Here is a 17520-nt window from a genome sequence, read left to right as displayed (position 1 = left end):
CTCTCATCCAGGCCTTCCCTTTAAAAGTGGCAGAGACTCCGAAGTAATCTCAGATTAGGATCTCGGGATGCGTATAGATTCACCATCGGACACGCATCAAAGGGCGGGTCAGGCAGGCTTCTTCTGCACAGAAGACTGAGCGTGCTGGTACTTCAGAAGACTGCGTGACATGACTCAGCCCATAGAACCGTCTGTTTCTCCCCGTTAATCACAATCAGGCTATAAGTGCACTAATTTCAATTCCGTCTTCAACTGCTGTGGGTGCTCAGCGAGGATAGTCATAGTTGATGGCATCATCTTAGATTTCTTACAGGTGGACCAGTGCTCTTCCTTACATAGGAAGGGGCTAGTTTTCACCTTCATGCACCCCCAGTCATGCTCCCTTTCCCTAAAGTCTGGACCAGGGGCGGCTCTACTCAGACATGCAGCCCTTACCTGGACCTCCCCCGACGTTGCCTCCACTCCAATAGACCCATCTAGAAGGATTTCTTCCTTGGGGCGGCTCTGCTTCTCTGACTTTCCAGAGCCAGAAGTTCACTCCCAAACATAAGAGGCCCCTAAAATAAGAGTACTGAATGTAAACTTTTCCCTCAGACCCTCCTGACACTTCCTCCACGCATGAGACCACCGAGCAGGAGGACATCCAGGTTTATCCAGTCTTCTCTTTAAAGTGTGTTTTGTCCTTCACTGTGACAGATCTGATAGAGGGAATGGAAGGGGGATTAAAGGAAAGATACCATAACCCCCAATCCCATGCCCCCCAACCTTCCATCTCCTTTCCTGTACCCCTCCTTCACTACTCTCTCGGTATTACCATTCACCCAGTCAGAACAGCTATAACTAAACAAGCAAGCAGGCAGCTGCTGATAATGCCGAGTCTTGGTAAAGATGAGGAAGAGCTAGAACTCTCAGTCATGCAGCTGGAGGGGAAGCAAACGTGGTACAGCCACTTTGGAGAACGGCAGCCCCACTCCTAGGTATTTATGCAAGAGAAACCCAAACTTACGTTCCTATAAACTTCCGCTTATAAATATTTTTTGGCGGATTTCCTCCTAATCACTAAAACTGGAACCAACCCAAATTTCCTCCAGCGGATAAATGGATAAACAAGGTCTAGTGCATGCATACCACGGAATACTATGCAGCACTGAAACGGAGCAGACTGCTGGGTACAGCCACATGCGCAAATCTCAAATGCATCTTTCTAATCAGTGGTTATGTGAAGATGCATTTATTAAACTCATAGGATTGCACATTAAAAAAGATAACGTTTACTCCACATAAATTATCCCTCCAAAAATCTAAATTATATATATAATTTAGAAGCAGTAAATGACATCTATATATCTATGTGTATATAATATATAAAAACCTGAATTTGTCTATAATACATAATACTAGCAGTAATCACTTATATTTATATGTAGCACATATGTGTGTGTCCACACATATGCACACGCATGTGTGTGCACACACACACACTTACGAATTGATGCTGTTTATTGTCTCTATGCCTCATTGACTTTGATTTCACAAAGCCCTGGGAGTTACTTGACAGGTGTGTCCTTAAAAACAGAATTTTCTTAAAGAAGCTGTAGAACCTATGGTGTTATCCATGATTCAACAGACATTCAGTTAGTTCCTTTTGTGTGTTAGGACTTCCACCAGGGTTGGGACAGAGAAGTAAGCAGATTCAGATGCAGATCTGTCTTCCTTCATGTCTTGTCTTCTGCGCTTCATTTTCTCCACTGGATTGGAGAAATCAAATGCAAATCGAATACCCAGATATACACAAAAACCAAAAGTCAGATTCTAACTGTAGCAGGTGCTTTAGAGTAGAGGATCACAGTGCTGTGAACCTGTAATAGGGGATTTGGCCCAGCAAAGTGGTCAGTGGAGGCTTCCCTGAAGTAGCCATTAAGATGAGATCTGAAGAACAGAAAGTGTGCAAAAGCCAGAGAGGAGTGGAAGAGCAACCCGGGCAGAAAGATTGGTGTCTACAAAGGTCTGCGTGAGAAGGGCTCATGAGTCCCTCCACTGGAAGAAGTTCTCTGCTGAGCGTTAAGTGAGAAGGGAGGAGGATATTTGCGTGAAGAGAGGACGGAGATTGGAATAGGGAGCAGATCCCACCTGCCTCTTGTGTTTCCATATATCCGAGGTTTGCTCCTAGCTTATACCTACAGCTGTTCCAGCTTATACCCGGGAATAATAAATTATATGGGATCCTTTTATAGGTGATGTGAAGAGGCCTTGTTTCTATTTTAAGAGCATTGAAAAACCACTAGGGACTAGAAATAATGGGGCTGAGAGGTCCTAGAGAGAGCATTCAACTTCTGAAGTCAAAAAGCTCATTCCGGCTGTGGTGTAGGAAGTAGTTGAGGCAACAGGGGTCCCTGTAAAGATACACCAGGGAGTCATAGGACTAGTGTGGCTGTCCACTTGAGAAATAATTCAGCTTGCAATAAGGTAGATGTAATGCAAATGAGGAAGGGTAGAAAGATGCAAAAGATATTGAAGAAAGTAAAATTGAGAGGCCAACATGTGAAGGAGTGGGAACAGAGATCCTGGGTTATGGTTGTTTGGGTACTGGTGCCATTTCCTGAAATGGGCAACAGAAGGGGGGCTAGACCCAGGCACGTTGGAGGTGAGGAGAATTTGGGACATACCAGAGCAGATGTTAAGTAAACAGGTAGGTACACAGGTCTAGAGTTTAGACAAGAGACCTCAGAGGTATGAATTTGTAAGTCATCTGCATTAAGACAATAATTTAATCCATTTGTGTAGACGAGACTGCCCAGGAAAAAGATAAAGGTAAAAAAATAAGAGGGTTTCACAAAGTCAACAAAAATGGGCAAAGTATCTACAAATCCTGATTTACCCTTGATCAAATGACAACACCTCATTTCACAGATCTTAGTGCATAGGGGTAAGTACCCACTGATTGTATTTCTTGTTCTGTCTTTAGGGAGTGATGACAACAATCTTAATTCCATCTTTTATGAGCACCTGACACAGGCTCTGCAGGAGTCCCTGTGTGGAGACTTAGTTCTTGGTCAATGGGGTAACTACACCTCTGGCGATTGCTTTATTTTGGCCTCCGACTACCTCAATGCTTTCGTTCACCTGATTGAAATTGGAAATGGTCTTGTCACCTTTCAGCTTCGAGGACCGAAATTTTCAGGTAAGAATCTCTTCATTGTGGAAGTTGTTGGAGGCCGGTTGCCTAAATTAGTTATCCTGCAAAGCTTTCATGAGAAGTCTCCGTGAGGGGAAGAATAGATTGTGGGGGGAGGGGGAGCTGCTTACAACCGCCCTCATTTATGTATTCTGGTGTAGACCCATCCCGGCCATCTGAGGGAGTAATGAGGTGAACCGTACCCTCTGGTGAAAACCTTTGGCATGGCAAGTCAGAACTTTGGTTTAATCCTTCTAGAAAAAACTCAGATGTGCCAGGAGGACATGGAGCATGCACAGGCTCCACCTGGGGTCAGCCAGACCTGAAACAGAAGCTGCTTCTGGGGTTTCAGGTGTTGAGGCCTGCATGGGGTCATCTTTCTGTGTCTGAGCCTTTTGTCTTCAACTGTACGATGAGAAGAGGAGAATGGCGGCCTCTTAAAGTTGCATGACTTAGATGAGATCATGTGTTTGCGGGCACGGTGGGGATGCTTATTGGTTTGCGGTCACGGAGTTGACCCGAATCTTGAAAGCGTGACCCCAGTTTTCCCGTTATTCTGCCCCCCAGGGCCGAGTGGGGAGTGGGCGGGGATTAGGGCAACATATGTGCTCAGGGGCCCTTCTCCTGTGTTCTTTGGTTATTCCCTCATTTGGTTCATGTTTTTCCAACACCTCCTCTTGTCTGTCCAAGTTCTAATTGCGGCGGTGCCATGGGCACGTGACTACAGACTATTACCCTTGTGGCATTGACCTTCAGTGGGACATGTGGAAAACAATAAACAAATGAGCAAACGAACACAATGGTGGAAAGTTCTATGAAAAAGAAGTAAATCATGTGTCTGTGACCGTGATCACCACAGAGGACGTGGTTGGGGGCTGCTACATTAGATGGGGCGGCCAGGGAAGGCAGCCACGGAGAAGGATGGTGCAGGCTGGGAGCTTCTGTGGATGAGCGGGGAGCCCTGACGTGACTAGAGCAAACCAGCAGGCCTTCCGCAGGCTGGCATGGGAGGGGGTGGGAGCCCAGACACGTGGGGCCTCCCAACCGGGATGAGGGGCTGCATTCATTCTCTGCATAATGGGGAGCCGTTTAGGGGGGTCTCAGAGTCACCCAAACAGGGGAGGAAGGGGGAGGCAGAGGAGTTCAGGGAGATTTGGATGTGGACAGGGCTGGGATCAACAGCTTTGGTGGGTGCGGGAGAGAGGAGGCTCGGCATGCTCCCCGGTTTCCAGGTTGGGCATGTGGGTGGACAGAGGTGCCTTTACTGAGACTGGGAAGCCTGGAGGCGAACAGCACTTTTGGGTTTGGTAATGTAACCAAGGGCTCCATGTTGGTTATTTAAATGGACTTTTAAATGCTGTCGACTCACGGGACACCTGGGTGGCTCAGTTGGTTAATCAGCTGCCTTCAGCTCAGGTCATGATCCCAGTGTCCTGGGATCGAGTCCTACATCAGGCTCCTTGCTCAGCAGGGAGTCTGCTTCTCCCTCTGCCTCTGCTGCCACTCTGCCTGCCTGTGCTCTCTCTCTCTCTCTCTCTGATAAATAAAATCTTAAAAAAAAAATGCTGTTGACTCATATAAGTGGATCTGTCAAGTGGCTAATTGGACTTAAGGGCCATATATTCACTCAGAAGACATTTAGCAAGCACTGGGCTGGGTGCTGTGAGTGCAGACGTGCAGGGGCCCCACCTTAAGGAGCTTGGAGCCTTGCTGACAAGAGACACATACTGAGCAATGAGCATCACGGCAGTGCCATGCATGGGGCGCCATGGGGACCAGAGACGAGGCATCAGACTAGGCTCTGGGTCAGCTCGGCAGAGGAGAGGCTGCAACTGGAGGGGAGAGTGGGCACGTGATGATAAAAGGGCCAAACAGCCATTTGGGGTTTCCAGGTGGCTTGGGAGAAAGGAGTCCCAGAAAATGTTGGAAAGATGAGTAAGAGCCGGGTCATCACCCTCCAGACCCTCACAGTGACGAAAACACACCTTTTAGCCAAGAACAAATTGCCATCATTTTATATCTTTAACACAGTTTCCTAAAATTTTAACCAAGCATTTTGGTTCTAAGCTTTAGTCTTGTGAAAATCCATTACTTTTATTAGAATTCCTAAATAACTTTGTACCATATATATGTGTGAACGTGTGCACATGTGTGCATGTATGTAAATACACACACACACACATATAGATAGATATATTTTAGAATGGTGGGTTCTCTGGTTTAAGCATGTAATTCTATGCATCCTTACAAATTTTAAGAATCGAATTCAGGGAACTTACTTTGGAAAACGTCACTGGGCCAAGGGAGTAGGGATCCAACTCTTCACAATGAGCAGAGAAGCTGTGTTTCCCTGAAATTATGCTCAAATGCCAGAAAATGCCACAGGAGGTGGTGCAATAATGCAACAGCCTTGTCCATTTTGAGAGCTTTTAAGTTTTCCTGGAATTCAAAGGAGAATTTTTAAAGTGAGCCCGATTGACCCTGAGTTAGAGCTTCTATCACAAGTGCCATGGGGCTTCCATTCTGCTGGTGAAATAACTGACCCTTGAGTTTCCAGACTTCCAAGTTACCTGGATGTTGGAAGCATGCAGAACCTTACCTGTGATCTCTGCACACCATAAACAGGCGTTCTTCTTAACCCGTCACCCTGAGCGTTAGGGCTTTGCCTCATACCATTTTGGAGGGTGTAACCAACCATCAAAAACATAATGGTTTAGCACAACAAGGATGTTTCTTCTTCACTGCCGTGGGGGTGGCTGGTGGTTCTTCTGCTGGGCTCACCCTGGGTTTCTTGGGCGGCTACATTCAGCTGGGAGATGAACCAGGCTGGAAGGTCTGAGGGCCACATCCAGAGCTGGCTGCCAACTCGGGCCTGTGGCTGTCCTCCCCGTGCTGCTCAGTGTCTAGTGGGCTGTACTAGGTGTGGTCTGGGTCGTCTTGGTGTTCCAAAGAGGGGAATGTGGCCACCGTGAGGCCCTTTATGGCCCAGTCTCTGAGACAGGCACCGTGTCACTCCCATCATGTCCTGTTGGCCAGTCATCCCCAAGGACGGCTCCAATTCGTGTGGTGGAAAGTAGCCCTGTCATACAGCATGAGTCACTGGGGGCCAGTCTTGGAACTACACACCAGGCTCCCGAAGCTGCCTCAGGTGAAACCCAGAACATGGCTCAGAACCAACACACCAACTGTTGTGTTCGGTGAGACCGCCCAGGAGGGTCTCCTACGTGGTTTTTCTTCCTCCTGACAATTACAGGAGAAATGGAACCTACCTATAAGAATGGCCTAAGCCTATTAATGATGTCTTGGGAACAAAACATCAGTTAACCTGCCCGATACCGCTCACTCCTGTACAATACGTTTTCTTTGACCTAATTCTACTGTAGACTGGAACATGATGCTATTTAACAGAGCAGGACAAAAACCCAAGTTATGTTGTATTTGCAGGCAGGATCCAGGGGACCTAAAAGGACTCTTCCTTTTTATATCTTTTCGCAATATTTATTACAGTATTCCCAGGGAAGATCTTGTTTTCTTTCTCCTCCTGGAGTATTTTCCCAAGCTATCCCTTCAGTGTTTCACTTTTTTCTCCAGTTTCCTATATTCCCAAATAGGTTTCTTTTCTTCGGTCAAATGTGACCTACTTCATTATGACCTGGGGCAGTCCAAATCCAGCTGTGCTCCTTTTCTGAAGCACACTGAAGCTGTCAGTGGAAGAGTGCACCGCTCATAGCACAGACCGAGTCTAGGAAATGAACAGCACACGCCGGAGGAAGAGGGAAGACAACCTCCCATGACTGGGGAGCAGGAAGCCCACCTGTCCATTTCTCACTGTAAGGGATGCAGCTGTATCCATTGTAGTTTTTAACTGTAAGCAGCAGAAATCAACTCTAATGAACTTAACCAGGAGGAGGGTTTATTGGAAGACATTGCACAGGGCACAGACTTCCTGAGAAGGCTGGAAAAGCAGGCTTGGTAATTCTAAGTCAAGAGCCATGTCTAAAATCACACTGTAGCACTGATCCCATGAAGCGGTCACATCTTGGCAGGGAGGAGGGGGGACATGGGCACTTCCCTCATTTTATTGACACCATGATCCTGGATGCTGCTGCTGCCCCTGCTACCCCCTGAATCTGGGTGAAGAGCCTCTGCTGCCATCACCCCCCTTACAGAATATGTCCCCAAAACCTGCTTCTTTTTGTCAGCAGCACATTAGTCAAAGTCTGGGGTGCAGCTCATGGATGAAGCAGAGACCACATGCCTATGCTCTAGATGCAAGGAAGGCTGGGAAAGAGGGTGTCTTTCCCAAACACAATTCTCAGTTCCCAGAGCAGGAGATGACCACTGCCTCTTTCCAGGACTCACCATATGAGTACATTGGTTGAAGTCATGCTAGCTGCTGTCATGATTAAGTCTCAAATCTCCATGACTGGCACAACAGAGGCTTATTTTTGTACTCACGTAGAATCTGATCAGTGAGAAGAGTGGTGGAGGTCAGGGATGGTTCCCTTCCACACCGTCAAGGGTCCTGGCCAATGGAAGCTTTGCTTAGTCCCTACACAGTGCTTTTGAGGTCACTCTGAGCTTCAGCATCAAGGTGGCAGGGAGTGGAGACTTGCCTAAAGGGTTACTTTGGGACAGACCTGTACCTGTAATACATCATCTACTCTTCCTATTATTTAGAAATGACATAGCTGGCTGTAAGAGAAACTAGGAGATGTTGTCTAGATGAGTACCCAGGAGAAAGAGTAAAAGTAAAAAGTTCATGAACAATTGGCTGGTTTGGCTTCTGGGTAATTTTCCAAATATGCAGTAGAGATTTAGATCTTGGATAGCCCAGAAAATGATTAAGGTCCATGACACATCTTTAATTAATTTATTTATTTTTGGACTGGTACTGTAGGGAACAATTGAAACCAGTTCAAACCAAAAATACAAATAAGGAAGCTGCACTTTTCTCTCCTACTCCTTTTGGCTCACACATCCTAGAATAGAAATAAATTCTATATTTGTTAATATATAGGTATTGTGGTACCTTTGCTGCTCTTGGGTTTATGAGTATTACTTGCATCTGCCTCACCAAGGAGCCTCTCAGGAAACCATTCAAGACTTGATAGATTAATCATTGGCTTTAAATCAAAGTCAAGGTAACAGATAACACACTTTAGAAGGTCCACAGTATGAGGGGCACCAAGTTCAAGGTTTTTCAAAAGAAATGGAATCTATTGGATTTTATGTCCATTTAACCATCACTGTAGGTGGATATAGAAACATGGAAAAGTGAGAGTTGATTATCTGTTCAATACATTTTTGTTCTCCTTTAGTCAACCAAGTGACCCAGGCTGATGGGTTCATCCATTCCTGTTAGAAGGGGAGACGACTGAGGACTCATGGTGCTGTGAACAAGAGAAGCCAGGCTACTGGAAAATACTTGAAATAAAGAGGGAGAGAACCAAGAGTAGGAGCCAAAAGTAAGAGGCACTTGAGGGAGTCTCTTATGACATGAATGTGAACTCTGAGCTAAGGAGAGAGCACCAGCCTGTGAAGATGACACCTATGGTCAGAACCACCACAGTCCCATCACTTCGTCCCAGTTAACACGTGGGAGAGTGAGGAGCCAGGAGGTGAATACATTCTGCAGGCTCACATCTAGTTAGTGCTGGAACTAGGCCGGCTCACAGCTACTTAGTGCTGGGACTAGGCAAACCCATGTGACTCTCTAGCTCTTAACCAGAATTTCTCTTTCCATATTACCATTTTACCTTCTTCCTTCCTTTCTCCTTTTGGATATTTGTTTGGATTTGTATTGTAATGCTTATTTAGTGTGCAAACACTAAGTAACTGGGTAAAATGCCTTCAGTCACTGGCACATCCTTTCAGAAGTTCCACCTTATTTTTCTAGTAGCCCCTCCCCCCCAATAAAAGGCAACCAAAAGGTATTTAAGACATCAAGCTACTTAACAGAGCATCACAGGTGACTTGACCTCTCAGATTCTGGACTCATCATTGGAACCTCAGTGTGATCTCTAAGTTCCTAGTATATTTCCGGCTCGACAAGCCATCAGGTCAGGAGGTATAAAATACTTCCACCATATGATGCACTTGCAGGAAAGTTAAATGTGTCCTCTCTGCCAGGCCTGAAGTATAATTCTCTCACAGGGAGTAGGTGTTATTGGTGGACATCCCAGTCTTGAGACCATGGCTGTGAACTTCCTGCTAATACGGTGCCACACAGGGAAGGTCAGCACCCTGGAGCATCAGTGCACCAGATGATGATGGGCCTGCGCAGTGAAGCAGAGTGGAAGGATTTCAGGCAAAGGGAAGAGGAGGCTTGCTGTGATGGTGAGTGATAGAATCCCAAGGGCTGGGAGAATGGAATCCATAGTAGCTCATTGACAGTAACAGGAGAGGAGGGGGAACATATGGCCCAGGCGCAGTTAAGAGATGGGCGTGAGGATGGAAGAATCGATGGAGTGGCAGCAATCCAGTCGGCCAGTATGAAGAGGCCACTAGAGATTAGGTATCATGATTTTAAAGGAAGACATGTTAAGGTTGCTCGTGTTTCTCCCTAAGCCACATGCAGCCTCATGGGTGCAGGTAGAGAATGGCAGAGCTAGGCTTAAGCGGGATTGAGACGGAGTTGACTGAGTGCCATAAGGTAAACCAAGGACAAGGAAACTGACAACGTGTGCAAGGGTGTGATGATGACAGCAATGGCCATCCATGGAATGCCACCTGGGGTGGGGGGAAGTAAGGAACAGGACCTGGTGGTGGACTTTCTGGATCCAGGAAATGTACGTCAGCACTGTTGAAGTTGTAGTGTTAGAGGGAATGAGCTAGAAAGACAGGAGGTGGTTGCTGGAGAGCAGTAGCTTTGAAACTAACACTCACAGGGGGACACAGTCTTTGGTAATCACAGCTTAGGTTATTGGCCATGGAGATGAATGTCTGAGGTTGAGTGGAAGATGAGATCATGAGATGAGTGGGAGTCGGGGCTCAGGATCCTGGAAGGAGCTTCTCTGTGATCCTGAAATCTCCAAAAGAGGTGGCCAGAGATATGATGGAGAGTGCCAGTTATCCTGGGCCAGAATCTCCATGGACTTGGAATTACCTAGAAGGTCCTGGAAGGAGGCAACAAGGGAGAATGGTGCAGTGAGTATGGTAACTGTGAGTTATTATAAGTAGACAGAGAGAATGGCCTGAGAGCATCCCTGAGAAGCAAGAGGACATATTCCAACCTCCTCTGTCTGGGGTACCCGAGGAGTGTAGGAAAACAATGAGCCCCACTCCAGAGAGCTGCAGAAGGGACAGGGAGAGGCAGCTTTCAAAAAGGGCACCAAGGAGAGGAGAAGAACATGACAGTAAGTTGAGGAATGGATCATGAGTCTCTGATGGCACGGTGAAAGGATCTCAAGAGTTTGTGGCCTGGGTGGAAGTCGGGTTAAATTCGGGTTAGAAAACGTGGTTTATCCAGTGCTATGGAAATTACGCTATAGGGGTCCTGGGCTCCTCTTGGCAGATGACGTGAACTGCCATAAAGCAGTGTTCTCTCCAGGGTGATGAAGCGGATCCTATCATCTAAGGCCGGGTCACACGCAGCAGGGCCACATGCAGCAGGGCCAAATGCAGGGAAGTTCTGGGGCTGCTGAGATGGACTTTAGTTACGCATGCAGCTTCCATTAGCCTCATTAATACAGACGGGACCACTACGTTTTTATCATAGCAAGATCAGTTTTCCAGAAATCTTCTTAGGGGAGAGCTTATGAAATCTTAAGGAGTCATTTGATCAAGTGGCGTTTTGGAACCCCGTGTCAGAAATGCACAATGTTATGTGGACATTCACCTTTTCTATTAGTTGTCTAACTCTTGTTTCCTGTCGATTTATTCTTTTCTCAGTATTTTTTTAGGATGAATGATACTGTATTTGTATATATATTTTATGTTTTATATATACATTCCCATGGGATCAAATACCTCCAGTGTTTGCTCATAACAGTAGTTCAAACAAGAAACCACAACCAATAGATATTACTTTGTCTTCTTATTTAGAACAAAGTCATGATGAAAATTATGGTTTCTTTTGTTTGTTGTATCTAGATCATGAATCCTGGGGATCAGGATGTGGCCATGGTGTTGGTCATGTGGCCACATGTGGTAGGTGGTCAATAAAGGTTTCTTGATAATAAAATCACAATGCATAATTTTAAAACCAAGGCTTATTTTCAGTATTCTTGCAAAGCTTATAGATGCAGTTCTTTATTCCTGCAGGCTGTGAAATACCCTTGCTGTTAGACTGGGAGGCTCTCAAAGGCCGAGACCCTTTGTCTTATTTGTGTCCCTTCCCTGGTGTGTTGACAGGCTCATGCAGGATGATCCAGAAATCCTGGTTGAGGAAGAAAGCAGAACCTATCTAAGGTTTCCTGAGCATGAGTTCTTTGCCAGGTACTAATCACTTTAATTATAGTTCTTAGAATATTCTAGAATATTCCCTATAATAACTGTGAGTTATTATAAGTGAGCAGATGTTATTATTCCTATCTGAGACATAAAGAAATTGGGGGAATGAGATTCAATAAGTTGCTCCAGGCTTCAAAGTCCCCAGTAGTGGAGGAGAGGTAAGCATATGGATGTGGAGGTCCCCAAAGTCCATGACCTTTGCAGTATGCCACACTTTCTTGGAGTGGGGGGGAGGGAGGGAAGAAGGAAGGAAGAAAGAAAGGAAAGTAGGAAGGAAGGAAGGAAGGGAAAAAGGAAGGGGAAGGAAAGAATAAGTAACCATTTTTAAAAATAATCTCTCAGGTTGTTGAAACTCAGAAATTTAACCTGACGTACTCTTAAATCTTAAGATGGTGTCACCACTGATAACAGCTCAATTTCTTGAATGATCAGCTGCCTGAGCAACTGTGAAACCTGGAAGGCTCTTGCATAATGAGTGTGGGAAGCTAAGTACAGTTATCAGGATGTAGCCATACATTACCGGTGGATCTGGAAAATATCAAAAAATGGGATTTATGTGCCTGTTTGTGTGGAATGGTCTCAGCTATCTCTGAGTTTGGCTAACACCCCATAATCACCGGCCTGTGGGGACATTTTTAATATATCTGTGTCACTAATCTTATCTCAAGTTAATCTAACCCAAACCTTTTGACTAACTGGCAAGTCCATGGAGAGCTGTAGCTTCCCACTAATCTTGAAACTATCTAGAATTTTTTCTTCTCTATGACAACGTTCAGGTCATTAGCGAGCCCCGAGTTCCTATGTCTACGCGGCTCGAATAAGCAGTTAAATCCCTTGGGTCCAAAGTTCACCCATAAAATAATGGGTTCTCCATTCAGAAATCCTACACACATAATCTTCTTCATTTCAAATTGTGTGACACGTCAGTGAGAGAGACAAAGCCACGCTTGTCTAGATAGGCAGTGTGGGAAGGAAAGGGCTTTCCTGTTGAACATTCACAGAATCTGCCTATTTTAACAACACTCAAGAATAAGTTTGTTGGAAAAAAGTAAAATAAGACAACTTGGAATTAAATATGAATGAGAAAGAATCTGACTCTTCCGTATAAAGTTGAGTGCGTTGGTTTTCTCATCTGTGAGTGGGGCCGGAATAGGAGAAAAACCATAGTACTCACATATAAATATTCACATATGATTATTATATATTTCATTGTTTCTTATGCCTGTGCTTCAAACTTGCCCAATATAAATTACTCTGTATACAAAGTGACTTGGTTCATTTCATGTTCGCCTATGGGCTGGTAGAACAAAGTAGATTCAGAGAACTTTTGCTTATAATTTGTGAAGTCTTACTAGACAGTGTATGATAAGGGGGAAAAACTGACTTTAAATCCAAAAGATCAGACCCTTCTACCAGAGAAGTCACTTTTGAGACCCAGAGTCCTCATTTATGAAAGGAGAAATTACGCCGGCATAAGCAGCTTAATGTGTGCGAGAAGTGAGATGCTATCTGAGACACCAGTTTTCAAGTTGATTAATATTACACAAATAGAGGGGCACCTGTGTGGCTCAGTGGGTCAAGCCTCTGCCTTTGGCTCAGGTCATGATCTCAGGGTCCTGAGATCAAGGCCTGCATCGGGCTCTCTGCTGAGCAGGAAGCCTCCTTCCCACCCCTCCCCGCCCCCCCCCCCCGCCTGCCTCTCTGCGTACTTGTGATCTCTCTCTCTGTGTCAAATAAATAAATAAAATCTTTAAACAATATTACACAAATAGATGAGGTTTTGAAATACAAAGTCTCTGAGAAAAAACAATGCTGTTTCCCTGGAAGGCATTTCACCACATTTAAAATCCTGCTTGCTGAACAGAGCACAAGAGAATTTTTATTCATGTGGGTATGTCTTATAACAAATTGAGTCTCCTCAGAATATAAAACAGTTACAATAAAAATATCTGCTGGGGGACGCCTGGGTGGCTCAGTTGGTTAAGTGGCTGCCTTCGGCTCAGGTCATGATCCCAGCGTCCTGGGATCGAGTCCCACATCCTGCTCCTTGCTTGGCAGGGAGCCTGCTTCTCCCTCTGCCTCTGCCTGCCACTCTGTCTGCCTGTGCTTTCTCTCACTTCTCTCTCTATGACAAATAAATAAATAAAATCTTTAAAAAAAATCTCTGCTGGGCCCACAGAATCAAATGTGTATAAATTAACCCAACATATTTCCCCCCTACTGCACACTGGCCTGATACACTTCCAGATTCTCCCTGTGATACTTAAAAGGTGCCCAAGTCCAATGCTGCTGAAGGTCTGGAACCTGGGACTAGAGGAGAAACTATCCAGTAAAATAATAAAGAACTAAACTCATTCAGTGTCTCAGGAGACCAGTCCTACCCCTTGACTCACTTCGGCTCCTGACCTCCATTGTGTTGCACACATTCCTGGCCATCTTTTTCTCCATCATTAAGTTCGGATTAATTTCAAGGGGGTGCTTATCGGATGGATGTGTAGCCGGCAAGAGACGGGATGTGTAATAGGATAGTTTCGCATATAAATACATATTTTTGTTAGAATAATTATTTCTTCCCAGAAATTAAATCTGGTGAAGGCTAGCAGATACAGAGAGCTCCTCCCAGGGCAGGAAGCTGGGGATAGATGACCAGCATTGTCCCCGAGAAGCAGTGGGGCTGAGGGGGGCCAGAGAAAGGCATCTCTGTGACTTTAAAACTGTAGAGGAGGTTTGCGGGGCTGGGGGTGGGGTGGGGTAGGCAAATCGCACTGTGACTTTCCTGAAATTGACCATAATTCAAAAACCTTAAAAAGCCTTCTCTGATATTATTTTGCCCGGTCACATAACAGCTCCTTGATATCACCCGCTAACAGGAGACAATGCTGGTTTAGGTTTCCCCCGTTAGCATGCCTATCATTACGGGTCTGGCACCACATGAGAAGCTCACTGTTGGGGGGTGCGGCATTTCTGCAGCTGACTGGGCCCGAGCTCTGTCACACACATGTAACATGCACGTGTAAGGTCCAAATGTTCATGGAAGTGAACTGCTCTGAGCTTAGCTTTGACTGTATCTGGTGGCCTCCTCCTTAGTGGCCATGGCAATTCAGAAAGGATCTTTACTGTGACCCAAAGAGAGAATACCATTTATAAAATCCACACACATCCCCAAGTGTGTGTCTCTGAGTCCCCCTGGCAGCTTGAAACGCACGGACTAAATCAGATCTTTGCCTAATTACGGTGCACTGTGGCCAGGGACTGGTTCTCTCCTGTCAGTCCCCTCCTGGTGGCCTCGTTGCTCAGCATCTGTAAAACTCTAGCCCGGTGTCTGGCACGCTGGGCCCATGAAGGCAGTGACCGTATGGAAGCGCAGCTCAGATCAATGTCCAGTGAAGTTGCTTTGAAACGCTGTTCCTGGAGAGCGCTGCATGCAGTAGGGACAACACGTGGGGTTTTCTGTGGAATCCCGTTGGACGCTTCGGGGCACCTGAGTGGTGTTTCTCAAAGTACATGCGTCGGGTAAGGAAAGTTGTAGGGTCGAGAGGCCTGATCTGTACAATTTGTCATGCATTTAGGCTTCTTCCTGCGTGTTCTCACCAGAAAATCGTACTGCAAGCTGACATTTTCTATCAGGGAAGCCTTCTGGCTGCAGGGAACCATTTTTAATGTGTCCCTTTGAAGTCCCCATCACATAATGGCCCAGCATCTCCTTAATGTCTTCTGACCTCTTGGTGAACAGCCCGTTCCCTAATCCCCATTCCCATTGCTTCCCCTCAGGGGAAGTGGCTGACTTCCTTTCCCCAAGTCCTCTCTCCTTGGGCCTGCCTTCCCAGCCTGGATGGCCCTTCCCCCATGAGGCTGTCTGGAATGGAATGGAGCACGCTTCGAATTGAGTTTTGGTTACGGGACCTTCTGTTCAGGCAACTGTTCACTTTGGCTTTCCGACTTTCCCAAGAGAATGTCGGCTCTACCTCTGGTCTGGCTGACAGTGAGGGCAGGGTTCTTGCTCTCACCAGCTACACAGAATATCTACATTTCTGGGCTTGTTGGGGGGGACACAGTAAAATCCACTGCCACTCAGTACACAATAATTGTCAGAACTGGGTGGAGAGAAACCGTCCATTGCAAGGATTTCCTCAAAAGGATGAAGTTCTCCTGTCCCTAAGGAGTCCCTGACATCTGCCCTTGGAAGACGCAAGAACCACATACTTAAGGCTGAACTCTTTGGCCACCCATAGAGGTGATTTTATGATTTTTCTTTATGGCTCTTGGGCCGTATTAGAACAGCTCGCTGAAGCTGGTGTTTGTACTTTCTGGGCAATGCCATTAAGGACGGTGTTCACTGTGTTCTGAAATATTCCTTTTATTAGGGTCCTGGGAATATTATCTTTTTGGTGTCTTTGCCAGAAATAGCTATGACTCTTGCAAGGAATTATTTTGTTGTCGTCTCAAAGACACAAGAAACTATGCATGTTCTCTTTGTACATTGGCTTCTAGAAAGCCCCGGTGTGATCTGTGGCCCACCTTCAGTAAATAGATAGGGTATCACAGAATGTAGTTAGTGTCCCTCGACATCATTCTGGCTTCGTCTATTTTTTTCTTATCCCCCTTTTTACCTAAATTGTATCATTTTCCATTGTACCGTATATGTCTTCTTAAATTGACTTCATTCCTTTTGGGAAATAAGTGTGAAAAAATAAGTCAGACCCAGCCTGTCGCTGGTAGATATGGCAGACAGCACTTAAAGGGGAGCAGTGCTTGCTGTCTGAGGAACCATCAAAGAGAGGCAGAAAGTGTCTTTGGGCAGGAACAGCTGCCTCACACTGTGGCCACACTCAGGAAATGGATATATAGCCTGTGTGGCAAGATATCTGGGATCTACTAGATATATTTTCAGTTCAAAACATTAATTCCTGCTGCTTTAAGTAGGCATTCTTGTCTATCAGAACTAAGACCCTAGGACACTGTCAAAATAATTCAAAAATTATTTACTGAATGCCTTCCTGTGGCCCGCTGACTTAGATCATGAGAACACTGTGATAGAAAAAATGCGAGGAGTCAGTTTCAGTGGAAACGCAGAGTGAAACAGCCAGCCCACTCGTCATTCATTGACACGGATGGTGCAAGAGGTCACAGTGTGGGGACAGTTGGCCTCTGGTGCTCCCTTTGGAGGGGACACGCTCTGAACCGCATGAGCCTCTCCGAGAAGACTGGGGTCCTGACTTGCCCGTGAGCAGCAAATTAGTGCACGTATGGAAGATACTGGGTCTTTTAGTTTCCTCTTCTTTTACAGTACGATCCTGTAAAAGGAACAAAAGGTGTTTCCTAAGAGAAGGTGCTGGGACCTACCTTAACTGAGTGTTTATTAAAATCCCACAGCAGTTACAATGTCTCTGTGGATGGTGGTCCTTCATGGCGCACTGTGTCCCCACCTGTCCTTTTATCGGTGTCATTCTTCATGGTGTGTGGTTTTACTTACCTCATTCACGTGGTGGAAGTCTAAACTCTGCATTGCACTGTCACACACACACACACACACACACACACACACACTCCAGTTTGTTTGATGTAAGGGGAGAGAAAACCAACCCTGACATCCAGTCTCTCACAGAGAGAGAAATTGTAAAGAAATGCAGATCTGGGGGGACATGGCATTTAACCAGTTTTGCTAACCTATTCAAGGTGAAAATCCTCCTCTCTGCTTCCTCCTTGTGTAGCCTAAGAACAGTCTCACTTCTTCATGGAACGAGAGTTTCTTGCTGAATTATATGATTTGCTGGGAGAACTCCAGGGTGGTCAGTGTGCCATTTGGTGGGACCAGACATCCCCCATCCTCAGAGTCTAGTGGCCACAGTCCTAGGGGCCCGGTGGACGATTGGTTAGGACTCCATGGTCGT

General features: G+C 45.9%; 1 protein-coding gene across 1 annotated transcript in view; it reads left to right on the top strand.

Annotated features, from left to right (window-relative positions):
- The window catches only part of LOC131830137 (pecanex-like protein 2), a 67967-nt gene that overhangs the window by 12966 nt on the left and 37481 nt on the right, over positions 1–17520 (top strand). The window contains 1 exon segment of the mRNA XM_059172514.1: positions 2966–3181. Within this exon segment, the coding sequence (XP_059028497.1) occupies positions 2966–3181 (216 nt within the window).

Source organism: Mustela lutreola, chromosome 4 (genome assembly GCF_030435805.1).
Source record: "Mustela lutreola isolate mMusLut2 chromosome 4, mMusLut2.pri, whole genome shotgun sequence".
Classification (NCBI taxonomy): Eukaryota; Metazoa; Chordata; class Mammalia; order Carnivora; family Mustelidae; genus Mustela; species Mustela lutreola.
Note: the sequence above shows the minus strand (reverse complement) of the source record. Positions and strands in the feature narration are given on the sequence as shown.